Genomic DNA, 26,425 nt, shown 5'->3' on the forward strand with positions numbered 1-26,425 from the left:
ATACTAACAGCAGGTTAGCAGCCAAGGTCTCAGTAAGTGTTATTGACTCAATACACCAAATTCTATGCACACCTAAAAAGATGTTCTGGTGAGAGACTGGAAGTCTCGCAGGGCTGGTAAGCAACTATCTCTCGTGAGGGGAGGTATAGCAACATGATCCATGGGGACATCAGTGGCAGAAAGGTGTCATTTTTCCCCAAGCAACCTGCTGTGGAAGCAATGCTTTCAGCCTGCTGTTTAGAGAGCACATTTGTGCACAGGCCATGCTCACATCCCCTCCTCTTCACCCCACCCAGTGTAGGAGATGCTAAATCAAAGTGTTTGCAGAGAATTATATAGATGACATGTTTGCTCGCAGTATATCTACGGGTCTTTCATCATTTATCTCCTAATTTTGTTTAAGTACCAAACATCATTTGGCATTACTAAATATTGTTCAGTCTTTTTTTCTCATTGCTAAAATCCAGTCTGTGTATGCCTACTATTTAAAACATCTAACTCACTAATTGCAAAATCTATAGAAAAGTCCTTAGAACATCAAAGGCTCACTTGATCCTCGGAGCTGTTATAAATGAAAAACTGTCTCTGTTACAAGCAAATAAGGCACTTCATGCACTCTTTCTGGCTGTGATGCTATTTTTCCTGTGGGTTTTGAAAATGACCTTCCTGTAAGTGTCAAGGACTGTAACTTTTCAGATAAAGAAACTTGTTCTTGTTTTAAGTCTATGCCAGGCTTATTCCCCTATAGCCCACAGTTTTCAAAAGCAGGAGAAAAAGTAATCCAGAATTAAAAAAAATAAAAAAAAAAAACCCTCTGTTTCCAGAATGAAGTTACCCTGTCAGCTTGCCTTGGGCCTTAGGTGGAGAAGTAGAGATTAAAGAGTCAGTATTCCTTTTCATGTTTCGTCTGCCAGTTTTGTGAATGTAGAAAGAGTATTTGTGGCTGTAGCTAAGTATCCAACTGTGGTATTAAATATGGCATTTTCATGCTATTGCAGTAATTTAAAAACATTCTTATAAGTTTATTACAAGGAGAATTTGGTATCAATACCATACAGTCATTGATAAAGGTATTTCAAGGAGAAGGCTGAATAGCACAGCAGATGTAACCTCAATATTTCCACTAATTATAAAGAACCTCTTTGTGAGGCTGTGTGAATATGTAAGATGATCTCATCATTTCCTATTTACTCAATACTTACCTGAATACGCAATATAGTGTAGCTTTTAAGTGCATATGCACATGAGTAGAATGTCCTTTTGTAAGAGACTTTGCTAAAAGACTGCTTTTGATATACAATTTCTTCATCTCCTCTTTAAACTGAATTAGGCTACTTCCTTCTTTTAAAACACAACTCACTATTTAGAAGCTTTGGCTTTGATTTCTCAGAACAGCCTTACAGGAAGAAACCGTGTTCTTTTTCTTTTTGTAACCATATTTCTGAAGACAAACTTGTACTGATTTATTTTGATTTCCTAACAGAAATAGGTTCCTGCAAAGAACACTGACTGTTTCTTCTTCGCCTCCCTCCTTCACTACACTGCTACAAGTGTATCGCTGTGCACAAAGCTACCAAGGAAAACTGAAATCCCTCTGTTGGGAACTGTGTACATAACAATATATTCATACTTTGAGAAACAAGTGAGATTTTTAATTTACTTTTTAGCATTATGTACTGTGCATTTCTTGCATGCTAACCGCTGAATTGAAGCAGAGTAAGTAATGTCTCAGCAAATTTTATACAAGTGTAGCATCCACCATTTTAGGGAATATGTCACTCATTTTAAAACATTAACCCTTGGTAATTACCTTTGAGTAAACGATTTATATAGATACATGTATATATATATAATTATATGTCATCTTTTTCGTAGTGTGTAGTATTTGTTTCATTCTCTTCTTCACAGTTATACTCCTTGTAAAGATTGCTCCTGACAGCTATTTAGCTGAGAAGCCAGTGTTCGAAAGACTTCTCTATATTTCCACACAACTTGGCTTGGTAACAAGATCTTCTTTCTCCCCTCTGTTTTAAGCATGTAACTTCCATTAACATTTTGGAGACATGCATGTATTGGCAGAAGAAACAAAGTCTGTAAGAGAAGTCACCTTTCGTGCTATTCTTACAAATAGGCTGATACACCCAATCCTGCACAATCACATCCAACTTCAGTTGTCTGAGAAATCCCACTGATGTGGTCCCAGCTCTCACTTTTACACATATTGACTTGTCTGCCAGGCTAGGTACTCCACATATATTTTTGGTAAATAGAAAACAGTTTTGCCAACAATTTTGCTAACAAGCAGAAACTTCAATTACTCTCAAAACCAGTAACTTCATTAATTGACTCCTCATACCTGCAAACTGAAGATCCTCAAAATGAAACCAAGTTTCCTCAGTAACAGCAGGTTATTAAGAAAACAGATTTCCCTTCTTGATGTGTCCTTCTAGTTGTATGTTTTCTCAAAATTCTTATTTAATTTATAAGTTGCAATTTGACAATGCCAACAGTTAAAGAATATTGTAAATTAGAAAACACTTCAGTTTTCATTCTTTCTCTTGCATCACATTGAGAATTTTTTTTCCAAGCTACAGTATGATCTTTCAGACCTGGGTTGAGACTATCCAGTGTACTCTCAAAGGATGTAAGAACCAGATTTAGCAGCACAGCACAGCTGGTCTGCCTGACAATCTCCTTACAGAGAGAATTTTTATATTGAATCGTGGGACTTCCTTCAGAGCATGGTCCACAAATCTTTCATATGAAACGTGCTTTAGACAGTTGCAGGGAGGAAAATTCTATGTATGTGGCAATATATCTGAGCTGACCAAATAGAGAGTGGGAATTTGCAGGTACATGAACTTCATGGAAAGCCTGTTTTCAAGACAGTATTTCAAATATTCTTTGGGTGCACAGTAGTTTGGGAGCCCGAACTCTGTCTATAGATTTTTTGCATGCACCTCTGATACATTGAATTCTTTCTTGAAAAAGCACATTTTCCTTGAGAAATAGCTTGTAAGGTTTTAATTTTCCTTTTATCCATAGCTCTGAAATGAATGCTCAGTGCAGCTCATGACATAGGTTTTTCCAGAGGTGCAACAACCAATGTAAGAGGTACTACAGGAGGAAATGACTTGTCTAGAATGAAATGAACTGAAAAGACTAGAGGATCTGGGTCCCCATAGCTATCGCTGTGCAGGATCTCAGTATCCTCTTCAGTCACTGGCTAGTGACTCACCTTGACTTTCAAATATGCACTGTGGGCAATAATGAGGATTCATCCTTTAATATTTGTATATAATGGTAAACTTGGTTAGAAACTGTTAGAAGGAGGACAGCACAAATGACAGGTACACATGCAGGTAGAATTTACTAGTTACTGCATGTAACTGTGGGTGTTCAGCTTTCAGAAAAAGAAACAATATCACTCTAGACTTCCAGGCATATCAATATTACTGTCAGCTGTAAACAAGAACATTTTGAATGTTCTATTTTTCTGAAAAGTCTACTGTAATCAAAACTTACAGCAGTTTCATCCCTTATTCTTCATAACTAAAAAATTTGGACTAATTTATGTGAGATTGTTTTCTAAAGTATCATGCAACATTGGTTTGACAGAAATGCTAGATAGTTGTTAATATTTTGTCTTTATTCTACTGTATAATGAAGTTTTGAAGCCACTGAATTATCATAGCAGAATATTTAGAGATTGGAATACAAAAATAAAAATTTGGGAAAATTTATGGATGTTTTCTAGAACCAAACCTAGTTTAGTAAAGGCTGCTGCAAAACAAAAGGACACAGATCACAAATATTTGTTCATACTGCAGCTGAACCCTACATTGAACTTTTTACTTGCACTTATTCATTCAATAGTTGAAAAATCAGAGTAAGGGGGAGACTCCAATGTAGGAAAAAGTCTGTGTTTGTAGGGCTGCCTCTGTAAATATCCTTTTTCTGTACATATCTGTTGTACCTGGATCTAGATATATACACATTCAAATGTATAATTAGGGGTATAGACGTTTGGTTAACTTGAAAGCTCCAAAGTGTCATTTGTCACGTTTATAGCACGAACTTTAACTGCCTTAAATACTTACTCTTTTCCAAAGTGACTTTTTTCTTTTCCCTTTCCAAAAAATAAAAAATAAAAAAATAAAAATGTACTTCATGAAACCATTGTATATGAAGCACTTATTAGCCGTAATTAAATGGACAATATGAATTTACTACGTCTTTAGGACTCTGGCTTGTTCTGGTTTAGAGCAAGATGATTAATGCAAATACATATTACTTGAGATAACCATTTAGCAGCTAATTTAGCCAAATTTATTACAGCAGTTAGAGGTTTTTCATTTTAGCAGACGGAGACAAGGACATGACAAAAGCAGAATGCATATACGAATGCACACTGCCCTCTAGTGCACAAAGCTTCACAGGATTAGTGAGAAACGCAGATGAGCAAGCGCTCTCGTAACAATAGTACTCAGATTTTGTATAGTTTAGATTTTCTTTAAAACTATGCAGCGTCCTTCCTCTGAAACATTTGCATTTCATCCCATTTTCCTGACACTGAGGCGTCAGACACAAACCAAATCTATTTCAACTTGGCAATATTTTGGTTGAAGTGTTGCTTTAAACATCTGTATTTTTTAAACCTTGTTTCTGCAAGCATATAGCACCGTTTCACATTACTGATTGCTTTTACTTGTTTCTCTGTTTCCTAGCTTATTTCAGACATTGGAGAGAACTGTCATTCTTTGGCTTTAGCCAAGTCATTCTGTGCTTCCCTTAGGCCTCTTTCTCAGTCTGCTGGTGGATTTACTTTGCTCGAGTAGAAGTAAATTCTCCCAAGACTTTCCCCCTACTGACCAGTGGAGATTTGGTTCATCTGAGAGCTGTAAATTCTGTTTGACAAGATCAAAGAAACAGATGTATAAGTTCAGTAGTTGATATCGCCTGCAATAAGGAGAAATGATCAAAGCAGCAGGGGTAGAGTATCTTCCCAAACCTTTCAAATATCCAGAATCTCAAAGAGGTCTACCTAGGAGCTATGAATAAATCACATATAAATTTGCCTCTTTTTTTTCTTTTTCTTTCTTACAACCTGACTCTGAGTGCATTGAAAATGTCTACACAGCAATAAGTATTCTGTGAACCAAAGACATTTGTAGTTCTTTTCGCTTCTCTTCTTCCACTAGAGTTTCCAAAACTGGATTAAAAGTATACTTTAAAAGCTTGTAGAGCATACAACTAGTTATACTGAGCATCAGGTGCTGTTTGCCATCTCATTAAACCTAAAGGAAGTCGAGAATCTTTTGCTCATACATGTTGGATGTTGTACAATGAAGATCATTTTACCACAGCTCTAATATGCAATGTATCTTGTTTCTATTCTACTTGTATTTTCTCCCAGTGTTGAATAAGGGTCAGTGTGTAACAAAGTATTACCGCTGGATGCAGAAGAATGGAGGTTATATCTGGATACAGTCTAGTGCAACCATAGCTGTCAATGCCAAGAATGCAAGCGAGAAGAATATCATCTGGGTCAATTACCTTCTCAGGTACATCTTCCAATCCCTTCTCTCACTTGAACTGCTCTCTCTACTGCTTAACTGTGCTGGTGAGAGTTTTAGGGAAAAAAACAATTGTTTGCTGTAGAGTGTTAATGAGAACAACTTCTTTATATGGTCTGCTATTTGGTTGAATATATTAAGAAATCGGTCACATCTCAGCACCCTGGAATATTTTTTAATTATTACGCTGCTTTAGTATTCAAGTAAACCTTCCATCATTTTACTTGCACGCCTTCACTGTTCTGAAATCTATCCAACTTGAGCTGAAATGTAGAAAATTCACAACAACTTGCAGTGGCTGTATTATAAAATCTGGTATAAAGTTCTGGGCACTGGTTTATTTGGTTACTGAAAATGCATGGAAGCAAAGTTCCTAGAATACTACAAAAAGAAAGGTGTCTCTGAAAGGTATTCAGCTCTCACTCTGAAGAGCGGAATTTTCTCAGAAGAAAAGTCTTGAAATAATGTGTTACTCCTGTAACCATCTGACAGTATTCACTTTTAAAACTGCAAAATAGGCTTCGCAACCAAAAGCTGCTCTTAAGATTATTTGAAACTAAAATAGTGAAAGATTCTTCCTTGAGAAATGCTGTTTTACCAAGCACAAGCGTTTTCAAAGGACAGGTTTCTGAGCTCAAGGGAAGACCAACAGCCAGTGAGAGACAGTGAATTATAAACCTGACCTTTCTCATCTGAAAATACTTTTCAACACATTCTGTTTTGTGACTGTTCAATAAGACTGTGAGATTTTCTGTTTCATTCCAGAGCGAACAAAACAAATAAAATTTGAAACCTTTAGATTGTTGTGAAATGCAACAGTCTTTTTACGACCTGTTCTCCTTTTAAATTGCTTGTAGTGGTTTGCTACATTCCCTTTGATGCCATGAGAGCTCAAAGTGATCTCCAGGGGTTAGAGTGTGACTTATTATGCCAAGTCCAGCAAGCCCGTGCCTGCCTAAACTTGCATGTTGAAATACTTCTCATTCCCCTACTGAGGAAGAGAGGATAGCAACCCCCAGCAGGAGAGCACTGAGGGATCCCGTGGGAAACCTTCCATGGTGATGGAGTGTAAACTGACTGGGGTTAGTTGCTTCCGCCCTGCTATGATTGAGTACAGGCATTTCCAAATATATCCTTATCCTTCAATTTTTGTCTCTTCTTTAAAACAAGGTGGACACTCAACATCCACAGAGCAAAGTGTTAGCTCAGCCTGCAAGAGACAGGCAGAATGCAGCATTTGAAGAGTTCAGCTTGAGCCTGCCAATTCTGCATTGGAAGTATACCTTCAATGTCCCAATCCTACCAGGGCTTCAAACTGCCCAGAAGTGTGCTCATTTTCTATCCAGAAAAGCAGGCCAAAAAAAATAAACAGTTACCTCTGTCCCCTTCTCTGCTTTTCAGACAGTGAGTGAGCCCAATCATCAAATGTTCCACAAAATTATTTTCTCTAGCAACAGACTAAATCTAACAAAAAAGAGAGAAGCAGTGTGGTCTTACTCAAGGCTGCTTCCAAAACTTGACTTTTCTACTGCATTCCTTTCACCGCTCTGTTGGAGAAAGATTAACTTCTTTGGTGAATTTTTATTTTTAATTTAGATTTCTCTTAGTAGTGGAATCCATGAAGGATCCAAACATCCAAACCATATTTTAATGACAGATCAAGTCATAATTAGGTCTACTCTTAGCAGGAGTACTGGTCTGTATACATTTCCATGCATTAGAAAGCACGATTCAGCTGTCTGTAAAAAGATAAGACTAATTATAGTGACAGGGAGGATTAATGCTGTTCTTGTTCTAGCAACTTGTTATTCACAGTGTGAAAGCCCTCAAGCATCTTTTGCTTAGAGGAGGCAAATTTGGGGACTGCCCTGGGATGCAACAGAATAAAGTCACTTTGTCAGGACACAACCATAAAGACGGTAATTGTACAAATGGCATTTCAATGTGAGCTGTGTGAACTCTGAATTTTCACAGTACACTCTAATAGGCTGAATATGGGCACAGTGTCATTGTGATAGTGTGTCAGTCACCCCTAGTGCTGCCTCACATTGCAGTCCTCTACACAGGACTGCAGATTTTCTGCTCTATCACAGGGCTGGAATTTGAGCTGCTTAGAAATGTACATCTATTCAAAAATTATTAAAGACTTTGTTTATTTTCAACATTCCTATGCCACTTTTGTGCAGCTGTGTTCCTCTCTCTTTGCACTGGTTTGGAACATATTTTGGAAGGTGCAAATCAAGAAAAAGCGTAGCATTTTCTTCAGTTTCTCTGTTAGTGTAGCTTTTTTACATTGCAGTCATGTTCATTGCTAACAAGTCACAGGTGAGCACCACATGAGCAGCTGAAGATATGATTGTAATGGGTGTGTTGACAATTCTTTATCCCTAACATATGCATCTTAACATGCATGTGTGCATCTGTCAGAGTGGTTGCTTTCAGTTTCTCGGTGATGTGGATCCATGTGTGCAGTGTTCTAAATATATATATATCCTTTTTAGTTATTTCCTGGCCAAGCTTTTTCAAGTGGTGGTCGTTTCCTCTAGCCCTAACTGATCGCCTTCTTACTAACTTCATGTATGATCTGCTTGTTGAGAAAAATCATTTGTTGAAATGGCTCTGGGAAGGTTTATATGTTTCTACAGAGATAACTCTAATAGATTTTGGTGGTGGAAGAGAAACAGACTGGAAAAGTTAAAGCATACTCCTTGTCTTTCCAGGCACAATAATGGATGGGGTTGAAATAGAAGTATTCTATCGTTCAGTGATGATGCAGTGTAGTTCTACTGTTAGATATCATACAAACCACGGTGTCCCACTTTAGTAAGAATACTTTATTAGCTCTAAAAATTCTCTAGAATGAAACAATTTTTATACCTGGTCAATATAAATATTTGACAGACTATTAATATATACCTTCATAAAATCCCTGCTGTAAAGCTCTAAGGAAACAAAAATGTATGGTTTTGTGTTTACTCTGCTATTTTTTCTATTTATGTTCTCTGATGTGAAAAGAGGAAAAAACATGCAACAACAAATCATCCAATTATGTTTATATTTGCTGTCTCTTCTTCAGTAACCCAGAGTACAAGGACACTCCTATGGATATTGCACAACTTCCTCATCTGCCAGAGAAGACCTCAGAATCCTCAGAGACCTCTGACTCTGAGTCAGACTCAAAGGACAATTCAGGTAACACACATGATGCATCTTTCTTTACACTCACAAAAGATCCATGACATGAGAGCCACATGGTTGCCTTTCCAACTGCTTCTCAATATTTCTCAAAGTGTGTTTTGTTACAACAACAAAAATCCTGTAGAATTAAATTGGAGAAATCCAGGACAATCTTTTAATAACCTCAGCATTTCCACAGTATCTCAATTTCCTCAGTGTTTCTATTAATTCTATAGATACATCCTTGCCTACATTGCACTGAACGAAATATTTGGGTCCCCAGCTAAGCTTCATAAACAGGCGTTGTGCCTTTTTCAACACCATGGAACTGTAACTGTTGAATATAATTATAGTTCTTATATTTCAAAAGCAGTCAAACTTTCTGAATATAAATATCTACTACCAGTCTTCATGACGTTCTTGTATAAATGCTTTTTTATTATTATTAGTCTCACTAGGGGGCAGTGAAGATTGCAAAGTTTGAGGGTCTTCTTGGGTTAAAATAATTGCATTTTATCAGAAGGTATGGGTTCAAGCACTTTTTTTAAGCTCTTAAAGTCTAGGACTTAGCTATGTTTTAAAAGCTAAATATAAATGTCAAACTCAATATATAAATTCGTCTTACAGATGGTACAGTACACAGATGGCTTACTGTGATTATGCAGGCACAGGTACAGATCAACTGCCTTTTCAAGGACACAGCTGTCTATGGCCCAAGAACTGAGGTTACTCTGCTGTAGCATGTCTATGATAACAATTTAAATTTAAAAAAAAAAAAAAAAACAGGAACCAAAATTGGAGAAAATCACTATTATGAGTGCTTCCTTTGTACTGTCTTGTTTCTAAGTAGCCAAAGAGCACAGATATGGACAAAAATTTGCATTTCTCATGAGCACTCTAAGTTTCTCCAGGTGAGAAATACACATACATTCACAACTCCTAAGGCTGACTCATAGCAAGAGAGCATTCTTCAATGGTGCATGGATGTGTACATCTCAGAAGATATCTGCAGGCCTTGCTAGACAGCAGAGGAGAGGGTTGCTTCTTGCAAAAGAATTAAAACAGAAATTGCAGAGGATCTGAAATCAGAGCACTGTCTTGGATGCAACCAACAAGTTCAGTTCATGCTCTGATGAAATCCCAGGCAAATTTTGTGCAGTTTTAGATTCCTTCACCATAAGCCCACACTTGACCAGCTAGAAACCACAGCTCTAAAAGACAACATCTATAACATTATAAGAGAAATTCAGACCTAAATGGCTGCAGTTTGGGGTGTTGTGGCTATTCATTTGTTTCTGTGGGTTTTATTTTTCAAAATGAGAGCTCTCTCTGTTGTTAATGACTCAACCAGAAGTCTCTCTAAGCAACTTACTTGAAATAAATACAAAGTGCATTGCCCTGAATCCTCAGGCAGCTTCCCCGTCAGGCCTACCTGCTCCAGCATTTCTGACACAGTTTGGTATTGACATGGCTCTAGGAGTAACCAATCTGTGAAAGAAAACTGCCCCTTCCCCTGTCCAACAGAAATATATTGAAAGGGGTAGTACTTGGCCCTGATGAGTGAAAAAAAAATAATCTTTTATTTCCCAACAAAAGATTTCTGGCTGTTCTGTAAAAGACGGAATCGCCTGAAGCCTTTCATGACCCTTTCAAACACGGCATGATAATGGGGAGTATTCATTCTCAAAGCTGCCTTGGCTGTCTGAGTCCAGTGGACTGGAGTATTTATCTCATCCGTATTAGAATTAGGTAAAAAAATCTAAAACACAACTGAAAGAATTCAGGCAAGAAGAGTGACAGCTTCTCACTGCTGTAGTTGGGCTGTTTTTAATGGCCCTTAGATGATTCGGATCAATCAAGAATTTAATTCACTGCCTGAATCTTTTTTTCTGTTTTTTTTTCCTTGCCCTTCAAGAGAATGTGAAAAGACAGTCTAACAACATAACAAAATTGTTTTAACTGGTTTATTCATTCAGATTTGTATACATATGACCTGCTTCTCCTCTCAACACTGGAGGAGATCAGCAGTAATTCCACAGCAGTCAGAGACGCTGTGCCACTTCGAAAGTGGCGAAGGTGAAGGAAAATGAGATGAGAGGACTAAGAATCCTCATTAGTTAATAGTGCTACATCTTGATGCCTTCCCACTTGAGGAGAACACAGAAGTGAAAGAACAATAATCAGAGCATAATGGTCATAATAAGATTGTTCACTGACTCCTCTTCGGGTGACACAGGGCTGTTGTGCTCACAGTTGTCAAGACAGTTCTTGCCAACAGAGCGTATATAAAGGTCTCCTCAACCAAGGTGCCTTAGTATATGTTCAAAGAAAATTCAGACCAGGTAGCATAGGCCTCTAGTGCCTTGATAATCGTAAGTCAGAGAGATTTATGGTGATCAAAACTGCCAACATCATATTGCAAATAAACATGGCTCTACAGAAGAGAACATCTCATTGGTAGGTAGAAATCTAGCTTTGGGCTGTAGTATTATATTCCTGTTGCTAATGATTTGTTTCACTTTCCTTTTGCTTCAGAGGACAATGAGAACTCAAAGTCAGATGAAAAAGGAAACCAGTCAGAAAACAGTGAAGACCCTGAATCTGACAGGAAAAAGTCAGGAAATCAGTCGGATAATGAAATGAACTGTAATGATGATGGGAACAGCTCCAGCAACCAGGACAGCAGGGACAGTGATGACAGCTTTGAGAATTCAGACTTTGAGAATCAAAAGGCTCCTGAGGACAGTTTTGGCACTCTTGGCTCTATGCAGATCAAGGTGGAGCGTTTCGTTGAGAGTGAGTCAGACTTGCGGTTGCAGAACTGTGAATCACTGACCTCGGACAGTGCCAAGGACTCAGACAGTGCAGGAGAAGTAGATGCCCAGTCTTCTAGCAAACATCAAAAGAGGAAGAAGAGAAGAAAAAAGCAAAAGGGAGGCAGCATGACCCGGAGAAGGTTGTCAAGCACCTCGAGCCCAAACGGACTTGACTCAGCTTTGGTGGACCAGCCCCAGCTGCTCTCGTCGCCAAACAGTGCCTCAGTGCTCAAAATTAAAACAGAAATCTCAGAACCTATCAATTTTGATAATGATAGCAGTATTTGGAATTACCCCCCCAACAGGGAAATCTCAAGGAATGAATCGCCCTACAGTATGACCAAGCCCCCCAGCTCCGAGCACTTCCCTTCCCCCCAAGCCAGCAGTAGTTTACATGTCTCCATTCCAGACTCCGTTCTCACTCCACCAGGGACTGAAAATACTGCCAGCCGCAAAACTCAGTTCAGCACCTCATCCAACTCAGCCTTGGCTCCTGTGTCCTCTGACCCTTTGTCACCCCCGCTTTCAGCATCTCCACGGGACAAACACCCAGGTGGTCCCACAACTTCCAACTCTTTGTTGTACACTGGGGACCTGGAAGCCCTTCAGAGGTTGCAAGCAGGCAATGTGGTGCTTCCGTTGGTTCACAGGGTAACAGGAACCCTTGCCGCAACAAGCACTGCTGCTCAGAGGGTCTACACCACTGGCACTATTCGGTATGCTCCAGCTGAAGTTACTTTAGCCATGCAGGGCAACCTCCTCCCCAACACCCATGCTGTTAACTTTGTTGATGTTAACAGCCCCAGCTTTGGGCTGGATCCTAAAACACCGATGGAAATGCTCTACCACCATGTTCACCGACTCAATATGTCGGGACCATTTGGAAGTGCTGTGAGTGGGGCCAGTCTGACCCAAATGCCTGCAGGGAATGTGTTCACAACTGCCGAAGGACTTTTTTCCACTCTTCCATTTCCTGTGTACAGCAACGGCATTCATACTACACAGACTCTGGAACGGAAAGAGGATTGAAATATGACCACATACTGTGTTCAGTGTTAAACTCTGAGGCATAGACTATGTTTTAATTTAGACCTTTAATTCTAGCACTTTGAATTCGAGCAGGTCAGTTTATTCTCTCAATATGACGGTCCCCATTTCATTCCCCTTCTCTTTAACTTGACTTATTCTTTAATGTAAAGATATTTTTTTATTTTTGCCTTCAGAGAGTCGAAGTACCAGTTGCCTGCCATTTTGTCTTCTTCTAAGATGTGTGTTTTTTCCTTTGCATCTTTATTAAGATGCCTTTAATATGTGTATGCCTCTGCCATAGAATACTCAGTGTTGTGGTAAAGAGATTTTAAAGTGACAACCATTGGTTTTACTGCAAAATGATCTTGATATGATCAAGATTAAAAGAGACAAGCATAAACAATGTGCCCTGTTTGACTAAGTCAAATGAAAAGGGGTTTTTGTTCCTAATTCCTTTAAAATAGGGGATAGTATTTTAGAATTTTATGCAGAGTTTAATTCTCTTTTTATGGTTAAGATTTTCTTACTTGCACATAAAATAATTTGGGTTCTTAAAAAGTTAATTTCTGGCCTGTGACTAGAATGTTGAAAAGTTGGACTAAATGTTAATTACTGAAACTTTAACTTAATTTCTAAAACCATGGTGCTATCATTTATTAATCTGTAATGTCTTCATACAATTTGCAGCTTGTGGGCTGGGTTTTTTGAAAAGAATGTGTTCCGTACTGGTCTATAGTCGGGTGCTGCAGTTTCCTTGGTTAGTTAAGACAAAAGCCCTCATTAACATTTGCTGCAGGACTTAAATTTTTTACCTCCAAACTAACAAGCATAGCCTCACATCAAATTTAAATGGGTCAGGAAGCCTTTTTCAAAAAGTGCTTAAAAAAACTCAATTTAATTGACGCAAGGAGCAGTTTCTTAGGTGCATATTGTTTTGCTTTCTTTTTTTCTCAGTTTAACTGAGGCTAATTTTACGTCAAATAACACTTTGGAGTAAAAGAAAAAAAAGAACTATTTAACATGTTTTGTTTTCATTTAATATTATAGAGGGAAGGTTGTAAATTTCTTTTTGTTCTTCAATTTGGGTATTTTTTGTTGCTTTTTCCTTATTTCTAGTGTTGAAACCAATATGTTCTAAAACTAAAGAATGGGTTAATAAGCTTGAAATAGATAACTACAACTGAAAACTGCACATTAAGTAAAAGAAAAGAAATCTCCTATTTTGTCTTCATTGCCAGAAATCACAGTGTAGTGTCAAACACTCCAAATGACTGTCAAATATAAATTCTTCTTCCACTCCATCTTTGGCAGCTGTTTGTTAAGGCATCTAATAACAGATGTGAGAACTGTAATGTGTACAATGTGTAAGTGTCCTTGGCTGTCAGTCCCATTGCAGTTTCAATGTGTGTTACTATATGCAGTATATACTAAGCTAATGTAGTTGTTTTGTCCTTTGTCTTCTCTGTGCTTTATCTCTAGTCTGGAGTGGTAAAGTCCCATTCCTGCAGTCCTAGTGAACCAGTGATTCTTGGGGGTTAGTGGTTTTTGTGTGGTGGCCTTCCTCTGTAATGTCACCTTATGCTGCTTCCACTGTCTGTATACCTTTTAATTTCTGCAGTTGCTTTGCTGTTGTGTATTCTCCAACCTCTCTCTCCCCACCTCTCCCTCCCTCTCCACGCTTCCCGTCTCTTTCTCTTCCTCTCTCGTTCTCTCTTCTTCACTCTCAGAGATAAAAGACTCTTAACTAGCTCAAGGTTAATGGAGCCATTTTTCCCACAGAGGAATTCTGGGTGTGACTTACTCTTCCAGTGTACCACACAATGCACTACAGAGTAATGCTCAGATTTATTAAGCAAATTGATGCCATATAGCCTCAGTTGTTAACATTCCCAGAGTCCCTTGTGCTCTAACCGTAAGCAGAGGGTGCATTTCTTTGGTTTTCTCCCAGGTAGGCTGAGGGAGCAATACATGGAGCAATCACCAGTGAGATAGGAAATCCTTTCAAAGGTCAACCAATGTCATTTAAAAAGGAAACAGCTTAGAATTATCATATATATTTGCTTATGTGTGCAATGCTAATATATTAACTCAGCTGTCCTTTGAATATTTGATCACTCACTGTGTTAATTCCTCCAATAGCTTTGAATTTGAGATGTTGGTCCAAGCCACAGTGGAACAATAGTGAAAGGGAATTGGATGTCACAAATTTAATTAATGAACTTTTAAAGGTTAAATTTGAAGGATTTAAGTACGACTAAAAAAGGCAAGAAAGCTGATTGGGAAATTCAGAGTTTAATTTTCGACGCTCTACTCTAGCTATTGAACAATCAAAGGAGTGCACCTATCAGCTACAAAGAACAGCTAGACAGCTGTTGTTTTTTGTTTTGTTTTGTTTTGTTTTTTATAAATGTTTCTGTGTTGTGTCAAAATGATTTCTGGTGATTTAAACTAACAGATAATCACAGCTGCTGTCTAAATCCATAGTGTTTAAAATTACAAAATGAAAAAAAACTTCATTACCTGTGAAGACTGTGTCTGTGTTTTTAACTATTTCTTGTACAAATATATGAAATCTTTTATGAGGAGACTGGTGCCAAGTAGCTGAATAATGGGGAAAGGGATTCTGTTCGTATAAATCTTAGCAGTGTTACCAACTCTACAATATAAAAAAAATTAAAATGTTAAAAAGTGACAGCTATGGTACATTTATTTTGTGTTAAGCTAACCGAATCTAACTTCTCGAGTGCCTGGCTTATTTGAAACATTTTTTTCATTGATCATTGATAATGCTGCAAATCAGAAATGTACATACTTCATTTACAACAGGGTTCTTTTTATACTTTTGTAGATTCTCATACATGTCATACATGGTTGTCTTTATGTAACTTAATTTTTTTTCATCCCGCAGGTGCCATTTTCATAATAAACTTCTCTTGGATTTGTTACTATCTGGCATCATTTCTTTCACATATAACCATCCTGACTAATGAATGCTGGTAGTATTTGTTTGAGCAGGTATTTTTAAATTGTTTTGTTTAAAAAAGAAAAAATATAACTAAAAATGAAAGAGGATACAGCTAGATTTTATTAACTCTTGCAAACTGAAGAAAAGAAGCTGTCAAGATGTAGGTTAAGAATGCTAATCCAAATACTACAACAAACTTGCCACCATCCTAAATTCTCAGCTACCCCAACTCATTGTCATATTGAGCATTTTTATGCACATTATCAAAGCTAAATAATGAACCTGCAACATTAACCACTAGAGACAGTGTGCATTTTTTCTTGGTTAATGCACACTGGAAGAGGTCAGCTTTTGTACATTAATCATTTTAAATGCACTTTATATTTTCATTTTTGTACTCTACAGTGTTACAGTGAAAATCTTCAATCACATTATATCCTATCTCTCTAGACTGCTGATTCTTTTAAATATGTACTTTCTTTCCCCAAACAGGCAACATGCAAGTTGTTGGTGCGCTGTGGCTAGGCTTTCTACCTTACAAACTGAGGACAGAAACATTTACTGATGTTGAAAAAAGACATGACAAACTCACAACCAAAGGTGGGGGGGGGGGGGGGGGGGGGGGGGGGGGGGGAAGGGTTAAATACAGTTTTGATCCACATGCAGTGGTTGAACCTAAAGAGGGAGCAGCGATGCTGCTGGTTGCTGTGCACAGTGCAGGGTTGGGCGAACAAAGTCTTTCCAGATTCCATATTTTATTTTGTTATTTATGAGTTCACAATTTCTACTTCACTTAAGAACATAAATTTTGGGCATGTAAAATCAAGTCAGTGCCGCCCGTAGCCAAAACCTATAGCAACTTTAGTTTGTCCAGATCTTTTCTCCTCCTTATACCACTTTGAAAAGTAAAGCATTGGACTCATCATTCTTTACCAGATTTTGGTTGCCTTAACAAAACTGATTAAAACTGCCTATAATCTACTGCACTGTTTTCTGGTCACCTTTTCACAGCATAACATATACTCAGCGCAAGTAGGGGCATGTGCTTGCTACAAAAATTGTAAAAAAACAAAGATGTATGAACAGCTGTAGTTCAGTGAGGCAGCCCCATAGCTTAATATCCTCAAGCCCAGGTCCTTGAGTTCCCAAGCAGCTCAGAATTCCACTTCCCAGGATCCCAGCATCAAGCTTGATATGTCTCCAACTCACAGGGAGTGAAGAGGAGCAGGGGTTAGCAGTGCTGCTTTCAGTGCTGCTCTTGCATGCCAGCTGGCAACACATCTTGTTTGTGAGGTAGCTAAGGGTACAGATGCCAACAGAGAGGAAAAGGGAATTTAAATGGAGATTGGGAGAACTATGAGGTTAAAGAAAGAATAAAGTGCCTGTTCCAAATAAGTGTTAACCAACATTAACTAAAGCCACTAATCCCAGAGGGGGGCTTGAGGGGCTTTTCTGAGCGGTTATAAAGGCTTTTTAAAACTCAGCTGTGCTGCCTACACATTGTGTGAGAGTGCAGAGTTGATGGTCAACATGAATGCACTGCTTGAGGATTCCTAGTTGAACAAGAAAGTTTTTGCGTTAAAGAAAGTAACAGAATGACTGCTGTGAGGTTTCATTTTTATAGTAGTGCTCTTGCACTGCTATAACTCCGGGGAATGGGATTGCAGCAACTTTAAGAAACAGAATGAGCCATTTGAAAGGGTTGAACCCTTTGAGAAGGGATCTTTGCAGTTGGTCAGGTAGTTTAATTTTTAATTACAATATTTGGAGGAATAACATGCTGGAAATTGGACAAACTGAGTCATTCCATCAAAAGAATATTTCCAAAAGCAATTGATCTCACTAACTGCTATCTCTGAACCACTTGCTTTGCAAGGTGAGATGTCCAAGTACCTAAAAGGTACCTTCCTTGTTGCAAGGAAAAAAAGGGCTCTTTCGAAGACTCTAGAAAATTACAGTGATGAAAAATTTTTCAGCAATACTTACTTAGATAACCAGTTCTGACAGCCTGCACTGGTGCTGCTGCAAGGTGGTCATCTCACTGAAGTAACTGTGATGCCCATGACAGCACATTTTTTGTTACGATGCTCAGAACTGCATTAGCTTAAATGTGTCTGTGCTTTCAGAGCTATTTGCATAGTATTTTTCCTTCTTGCCATTTTAATTTCTTTATTTTTATTTTAGGGCTGGGGGAGGTGGGTGGAAAGGCTGTATGTGCACTGTCAACTAACTTAATGAACTGTCATCTATCCAGCAAGCTCACTGTGGAGCCCACAGAAGTGTGAACAAATGGGATGTCACCAGAGCCACAGATTCTCAGGTAAGATCAAACCATTTATAAAACATGCGCATGCATGCAGAGACACAATCCGCTAACTCTGAAAGCCAGCTGGGCTTTCAAACTGGACATGGTAACACATCTAAATACATATGCATAAGAAAGGTCCTTTCTTCTTCTCTCCCTTCATCTGTTTTTTAGAAAAGGTGACTAGTGGAAGCTGTTAACCTCCCTCTCAGCCAGAGTAGTGTTTATATAGCGTATGGCCAGCTACATTTACTGGCTTAAATAAGACCCCAGTGATTCCTTTATCAGCTTTGAAATAACCAACTTGCTCTCAAAACCCAATTTTCATGAACTATCTCCATTCCCATTCAACTCTTTGCTTCACTAGACCCATTGGGATCTTCCTGAAAGCTACAGAACTCAAGATAAGAACAAATTGCAGAGTTCTGCTTTTAAATGACCAAAATTAGGATGGGTACTCTCCACCACACTTTTGTTTGGACTACTAAATTCAGCAGCGAGAGAGTGGAAGTGAAACCAGAGGTTAATGACCCAGGTACAACGTCATGCAAATGAATTCACTAATTGTGAGTTTGATTACATTGATAGGACGTTAAAATCTTTTCCATCTTGAGGAAATTGTGCAGCCTAGATTAAATGCTGAAAATAAGGGATCTTTTAATAGACATCAGTGCCCAGAAAAGGCTTGTGGGAAGTCAGTGGGAGATGGTTTGCATTGCTTTGCAGTTAGGAGACTTATGGCTCATTTCTTTGTCTCTAATTACTTTTCACTGATTCTAGAGACATGGAACGTACTGATATTACCTTTCCCATTACAAGTTTTCCTCAGGAAAAGGACCCCTGTCTTGGTTGTAATAAAAGGGAACATAATATTTTCTCGCAAAAGGAAGGGAATCAAGTTTTCCTCTTGTTTTAAAAGCATTCACAGATTTATAGCGGAAATGACAGGAACAGGATGTATTAACCATATGACCCCAGCAGAATGAGTCTACACCCTTGATTGATTTAAAAGTTTATTGGTGTCCTCTGAATAGACACAATGGGTCAAGCCTTGCTCCTGTTCAAATCAATAAGACCTCAACTAATGACTTTAATGGCTTCGGGAGAGGAACCAAGGTTTTGAGCCAATACTCATAAGCAAGAAACTAAGCCCAGCCTGTAGCACAAACCATAGATAATGAGTCTGGCTAATTGGTACAATGCATCAGGTTTCCTTTCTAATCCTGTACCACACCACACACATGCTAACAGGGCAGCTCTTTTTTGTTTAATTAAAAAGCATTTCCAAGTCTTCCTGAACTGCATGGTCTGATCCTTCCAGAGGTTCTTGTCTAAAAAGAAGTGGGAAGTGAGGGAGAAGCACAAGTAGAGTTGAAAGCCATTGCTTTCTTGTGCTTGCTTTGTGGAAGTAGGTCTTTCCTATTAAAGTGGAAACTCTAGTGGACATTAAAGTTTCTATTTTCTTAACTACCAGCATTGCAAACCCCAGTGGCAACCCCTTTAGAGTATCATCAAAAATGTGGGACGTTCAGCAGCTTTATAAGGAGGTGAGTAGTCACTGAAACAAATTTCTGCTCAATGCTGTGAATCTCTGAGGCCTCTTAGCCCTCTTTGCTGTCTCTTCTGCACTTCAGTTAAAATTTAATTTCTTTCTTCTAGCCAGTTCTCTGCTTTATTACAGCACGTAAGATAGCATCTTGCAGGGTAGTGACAAAGGCTAATTTCAGTGCAGGAAGTCAAGTCTCCTTAGATTATAGAAAATGGAAAGAAATAGGATGCTCCAAAGATGTACTTGGAAATGAAAAATACACCCTAGATGCTGTGATTTGTTCCCATAGCAAAGGCCCAAGGATCTTGGACTTTGCACAGTAAGATCAGTCTCTGAAAATATGCTTATTGCTCAGTGGCACTATGAGCAAACTGACTTTTGTCCTCTTTCCTACTTACAGCATAAGGTCCCTGCTCTCTCTCTCTCTCTCTGCTTTTGCCTCTGCTGTAGAGCCTGCAGTAAGTGGGCCTGGCTTTTCCTCCTTTTGGTTCTTAGATAATTTTCTTCAGAGTGCTACTTAAAATTTCCAGTTACACACTGATGTGACTGTTTGCTTCCCATGAAGCTACAATCTCAGGTAACCTTTCAGGTTACCTGGATGGCATCATTTTTCTCTTTTTCCATCACCACTGCTTTTGGTTTTGCCCATCCTTTGTTAGCTTCACTGTGTTTTCAAGCACACACCCCTTGGTGCATAGCACTTCCCTAGTGTGATCTATAACCATTACTGCCACTCCCTGGCCCTTGTTATCAAGCCAATTTTATATCCAATCAAGTATTGTACCATCAGTCCCACACTTGCTAACCTTATAAATGAATCTGTTATGTGGCACTATACTGAGAGCCTTTTCAAGTCCAAGTAAATTATGTCTGCCTCTTCACCCCCTGTCCACTCTCATTGCCACTTCCTCAGAGAAATGAATCAAGATTGTTAAGCATGACCTCCCTTTTGTAAATCCATGATGACTATCTCTAACAAAACTATATTAGATTGGTATTAAATCAGGACACACACTTAAAGGGGACCTGCTATAAAATGCAACGTACAGATGCTTCATGTGGAGCTAAGACATGGGAATCACTGATAGGCTAAAGAGAACACTACAGGTCTGATGGTTTGCTGATATCTTCTTAGTGATCAAATTCCTGCATGGGGAAGCAACCAGGACGCCTCTGGAGAAGGCAAAAATTGCTTTCATCTACATTAGTCTAGCATGTTTCTATTGCAGAAGATTATGTGATCATTGAGGATAAGGAGAGAATGAACTGAGTTCTTTTATTCATCTATGATGAAGTCAAAATCAAAAGACATGAAAAGAAAACATCATATTTCCTTGAATACTGTTCTACATGGGTAAAAGTCACTATCAGAAGTAGACCAACTCCTTCATGGAACAATCAGCATCTTTTCAACAAGTGCTTAGTACTGAACATATTCCTTTCCTTTCCAGTACTGATCAACAACAAGAAGTCTAATACAATAAGAAAGGGAGAGAGGTATGGGTCCTTTCAGGAAACTTCTAATTTAAGGGCTTCACAAACAAGAGTAGCTGCACTTCATGATTTTCACAGCAGGGCAGAATATTGTCCCACAGCTTCCGATAAATGCTATACCCGCATAACCAAACTTACACGTCAAAAGCCTGCATATGAGCATTTGCTTCTTGCACAGGCACAGCAAAAGGACACCGTGACTTCCACACTTCAGCCAAGGTGCTAGAGAACACAGGTGCTGCATCAAATGCATCAGCTTTCTCACTCTTCTGTAAATAAGAGTGAAAGAATTAGGTAAAGGAAGATATAAAGGAAAAAAAGAAAGGGAGGAATAGCTATTTAGTCCTGGTTCCTTGGGGAATGATCAGATTGCCATTGAGACATTTGGGATCTTGCTTCTCCTGAAGAATGTGCCTGTTCCTACTACATGACACTCCCGAATGGTGCCAGGGGAGCAACTCTTTCCATGGAGATCTACAATACAAGAGGTGGGCTCAGAAAGCACAAGGTGCAGCTGGGCAAATTGTGCCCAACGTCCCCTTGCTTGGCTAGCTGGGGTAGGGAAACGCAGCCTGCACAAGCAGCATGAAGGAAGGCTCTGGGTACTTAATTCTGGCTGTGTTTGAGGTATAACTTCGGAATAATTTGCTGGCCTTTCTGCCTCTGTGACTGGAAATATCTCCCTCAATGCTGTAAGCATAATTGCTGTCTCTTTAGTTTGGGTGGGGGGAAAAAGACATCCCAACAGTCTGTCTTGAGCTTGTTTGACAATATACACATATCAAGCATGCTGAGATCCAGATGGGTCAAAGACATCCCTTGGGAACCTAACCTTTGGCCTCCTGCTTTGCAACACACCCCAGGTGCACACAGGGTGCCCTCTAATCTACAACCCGTGGAGAATCATTGCTGTTCTATGTATGTGCTCAGCTCCCTTGTGCCTTCAAATCAGAAATGCAGTAGTCAATGGATGGTGGAGAGATGCTGCTCTGGGAGAGTTCAGCCCAGTCAGTGCTGCTGCAGGACATAGAGTTTCTGGCAAGCATCCACTGAAACAAAGGAAAGAGGCCCCCAAATCAGTCTGGCTTGCTTTCAAGGCCTTGACCCTGTAACAGCCAGTACAGACATGCTCAGAAAAATAATGTGCAGAAACAGTAGGTCAATGCAGAGAAGCATAACTAAAAGATAAGGGTTATAAGGGTATAAAGAAATAGTTGGAGCATGTCTTCCCTGTTCAGAAGAAAAGATTGCTCACACTCCTAAAGATGAATGAGAAGTTTTGACGAGGAAGTTATACTATCATGTACTTCTTAGGCAAATAATAAAAAAAAGCAGAAGAGAAAAAAAATGATAAAGCAGAGTTCAAGATGATAGAATTATCACATCACTAGTACTTGCAGCTAGAATATTGTCATTGGCATAATGATACATTACTTCTATATACAGTCCCACAGCCAAAGAAATATGGCTTAATATCAAATGCATCATATGAAGTCATACATATAATCCTAAGTACCAAACATCTTTAAAAGATCAGCTATAGGCTGGTATATTTCATATACCATAGAAAGGTCCATCAATGAGCGAGTTATACACCATACTCTTCAAGCAGACATCCTGTAGTTTTTTTCTGAACGAATCTGACCATGGGTGATAGATTAGATGATGGTAACAGTCCTTCTGGCCATAAGACCCCATGAAACAGTGACTTTGCTAACACTAGTAAGGAATCTGCTCCATAAGTGTGCAATTTATTTGTGGAGTTAAGGACTAGATAAATCAGGAATAAAAAAAAGTTAACAAAAACTGCAAAGTAAGACAAACAACAAAATTATCTATCGTGTCTGTAAGCTTCTGCCTATGCTTGCCATTGTATTTCTGTGAGTAAATAGTGGTTTTTGTAAGGAATAGAAAGTATCTTTTCATTGTTACATTAACTGTTTCCTGCAGCCGGTAAATTGTACCTGCAGGTATCAGTAGTGCACTGCAGTCACGGCATCAGCAGGAGAAGAGAGAGGTAACTGACACCTGAAAAACAGACATCTGAGATAGGAGAAAACCTTACAATACAGGCAAGATATTTTTTCAAACTAAATGAAGCTATAACATCCTAGGCCTTCCGTTTGAACATGCACACAAACTTTCCTCACTGAGAACCTGAGCCCTCTCTGCAAATGGTAAGGTAACTCCCTGGAGTATACACATCCCACAGAAAAGTGGAAAATCCCAAGTTCCTCCTTCGGGAGATTCATGCTTCACCTTAAAACCCTTCTGTTATTTTGGCCAAATCCAAAAGAAGCAGTAATTGTGGAGAGTGATACATAAAATGGATCTTAGAAAACACGCCCCTCTAATTACATAGATGCATGTAGTGATGCTACTTAGTAGTGATACCACTACTATTAGCAGTAGAAGTTATATCAGTAGCGGTGGTGGTGTACTGTAGAAGAAGGAGCATCAAACCTACCATCCCATAGCAGTGATAGTTGTGAAGACTAAGCAGCTGAGATGTTATCAAGATTAGCTCGAAGTAACCTTGGATTCTACTGTGTTTATTGGATTGCACTTAACTAAGAACATTTACTTTCCTTCCTTGCCCCTGTACTTGCTTCTATCCCTTTTTGTTATTGACAGAGTTTTTCCCTCCTCTTCATTTCTACATAATATTATACACTTTCAGAGGTCAGAAAATTTGGCAATTTGAAGGCTTCATTTTGAAATATTATTTGTCTGTTGACCTTGTAATATTATCATTTGATGACTGCATATGATAGCAGTATTTAATACTCTAGGCTGACAGACAAAATACAAGGCACAAATCAGTAAATATCCAAGGACTCAATCACCATGAAGATAGCCTTTCTCTTCAAGAAATGCCCAAACTAATACTTCCTAAAGAAATCTGCACAAAAAATTAGGAGGGTTTCATCATAGTAGGTCACTGGCTCTCAGACAGATTCCCTTTATAATTTTCCACAGTGGGAACTTAGCAACCTTGAAAGGAGCATGCAAGAAGCTTTTCTTTACTTGTCTGAAATGCCTGGTAAATGGTGTAATGTTATACACCAGAAATAGCACTTTCTTTGATGACATGGGTTGCTTTGGGGAGCCTGCAAGGCAATTTCTGCTCTGTACTATAAGAATACATTACAGGCAAGAACACCAAGAAATACCTAAATGCTGATTACTGTCTCAAAGCAACTTAATAATAAAACATAAATAAACAGGCTTATTCATAAATATTAGTTAGAATTGAAATCTGATTACACCTTCATGCACATTCTATTCATATACTGTGCAGCCCCATGCAGACAAATAAAGGTAAGTGGCATGTTTTGTGAAGCTGACCCATACAGTGAAATGGTTTATGAGAAATGACTATATATGATGAGAATACAAAACTTGATAATAGGTTTATTTATTGATTGAAAATAAAATTCATGAACTGCAAAGCAGAAAACTGCACCAGTGGGAATTGTTCCAAGAGGACATTAGGAAGTGAGAGAGCGACACAGAGTGTGCATGTGTATTACACATAAACTAAGTTAAAGGTTGCCCAAATGCTTTTGATTCCACAAGCAGAGCCTCTGAGGATAGGATCTGAAAGCCTTTAATGCTACTAAGGTTTTTTCAGTATGATATTTGCATATTTTGCCTAAAAACCCACAATGCTGTATTAATTCATTTTTATTTACCTTTCTGCCGCTTCCAAAAGAAACCTCGCAGGAAGCCATTAATGACACAGCTTCATAAGAGATAATTTTCAGAGAGGCTTTGTGGGTAGTGGCTGAAGGGGAAAAAAGTGTGTGTCAAATTTAGGTTATTAACAACATAATCCTTAAACAGACGGTATCTCAAAGACTAATTCATCTTCAAATTTGACTGTAAAAACCGCATGATCCTTCACTCTGTGTGCATGCGAATTTATATTGCATGTCTTTTTTTTTCCTTCATGTTTATTAGGGGAATATGACTAGAAAGGGAAGCAGGAGAGTTCTGAAGCACTGAGCTGGAGGCTGGAAAACAATTTCACCTTCACACTACCACACCTCCCATTCAGATTCAGGTCCCATTCCTGGTCTTGCAGTCCACCAGAAAAACCACTGGGCACAGAGCTTCCTCTCACAGTGCATGCCCTGAGCCTCTCCCCATGCAGCTGCCTCCAGAGCACTGCTTGGGCAGGCTGATCTGGTGGGCAGCTCTCTGCAGGGCACCCCCAGCAAGTCACAGCCCAGAGACTTTGCTCAACCGGGGTGTGCGGAGAGAAGTGTTTGCCTTCCTCAGCACCACACAGAGGGAAGCTGGATTTCCATGACAACTCTAAACAAAATCACACTGGAATCTATTTCATCTGGGTTTCCCCACACAGAACTGGACCTGGTGTCCCTCCTTTCTTTACATTTCACAGCAGTAGGTATTTGGAACAAGGATGTTTTATTAACTTAAATAATACTTTGCGTTTCATTGAATGCCAGGTTCTCAGTGGACGAGCAAGTTGAATGAGAAGCAATTGCTCTGAAATCTGTGATAGCAAGAAGGCATGAGTCCCATTTAATACAATTTTAACAGCATGACTTGTTAATCACAATACAGCAAAAGCAGTTGTGGATTATTTGAGGCTCAACCTTTTCCCTACATAAGGATGATATACCAAAACCTTTGTGTCTTCCCACACTGGGAGAAGAAAAGAAAGGCCCCTCTCACATGAATTTATAATATTCAGTATAAGCTTCTTTTAAATTTTCGTGTTGTTGTCTTTTTTCCTCCCTCTACTTGGATCCTTTAAAGATCTGTAATTTATTAGAGGCTTCCTCTTCCTTCCTGTAGTTTTCTGCTCTGGAAGCTCTATTTATAGGTTTGTTTGTTTTTTGTTTTTTGTTTTTTGTTTTTTTTTTTGTAGTGTCCAAATTTTACCCGTTCAATTTCTGCTGAAAGGCTACAGTAATTGCTGTTATAATTTTCAGTTGCTGTTTTGTTATTCTGTATTTTCCCCCCCTCCTCATAAATGGAGGAAGTGTTGCATGTGGAAAATCCCAAGGCCAGCCAGGCTAGCAACTATTGTTCCAGAGCACCCCTACAACAAGTTGAGTCAGGCCTCTTCCAAAGCTGCTTAGCAGCAAACCTCGAAGGCCATCAATAAACCATGACATAGGAAAATAGTGGGGAAAGAACAGAAGATGTCTGAGTAGGCATCTTCAAGTTGTGACATTTCCAGAAGCAGTTAATAGAGTGGAAAACAAAGCCAGGTAGCTCAGATCTCGTCTGTGGGATCACAGCTTGAGGAAGGCCTTGGCGCTGCATGCGCCGCCGTGCACAACTGGTCTCGTGAAGTGTTCGGGGCCAGAAACTGTTTCTCTTCACAGCACCTCACAGGCCATTGACAAGTTTTAATCCTCATCTGCTTGCTTTACCGGCCTGCAGATAATGTCCAGCAACACAGCTGGGCTCAGGGCTGGTGGAAGAATTTAAGATGTGCCTGCACAGCCTCTCCAGTAGGTAGCTGCTGGCATCTCC

The 26,425-nt window shown here is 39.0% G+C and overlaps 1 protein-coding gene across 2 annotated transcripts in view; it reads left to right on the forward strand.

Annotated features, from left to right (window-relative positions):
• The window catches only part of NPAS3 (neuronal PAS domain protein 3), a 629,619-nt gene extending 614,076 nt beyond the window's left edge, over positions 1-15,543 (forward strand). For both annotated transcript variants that reach the window (XM_021402757.1, XM_021402758.1), the window contains 3 exons: positions 5,417-5,564; positions 8,653-8,768; positions 11,289-15,543. In XM_021402757.1, coding sequence (XP_021258432.1) covers positions 5,417-5,564; positions 8,653-8,768; positions 11,289-12,598 — 1,574 coding nt within the window. In that variant the 3' untranslated portion in view covers positions 12,599-15,543. The remainder of the gene's footprint in view (positions 1-5,416; positions 5,565-8,652; positions 8,769-11,288) is intronic.

The sequence above is a fragment of the Numida meleagris genome, chromosome 6 (assembly GCF_002078875.1).
Source record: "Numida meleagris isolate 19003 breed g44 Domestic line chromosome 6, NumMel1.0, whole genome shotgun sequence".
Lineage (NCBI taxonomy): Eukaryota > Metazoa > Chordata > Aves > Galliformes > Numididae > Numida > Numida meleagris.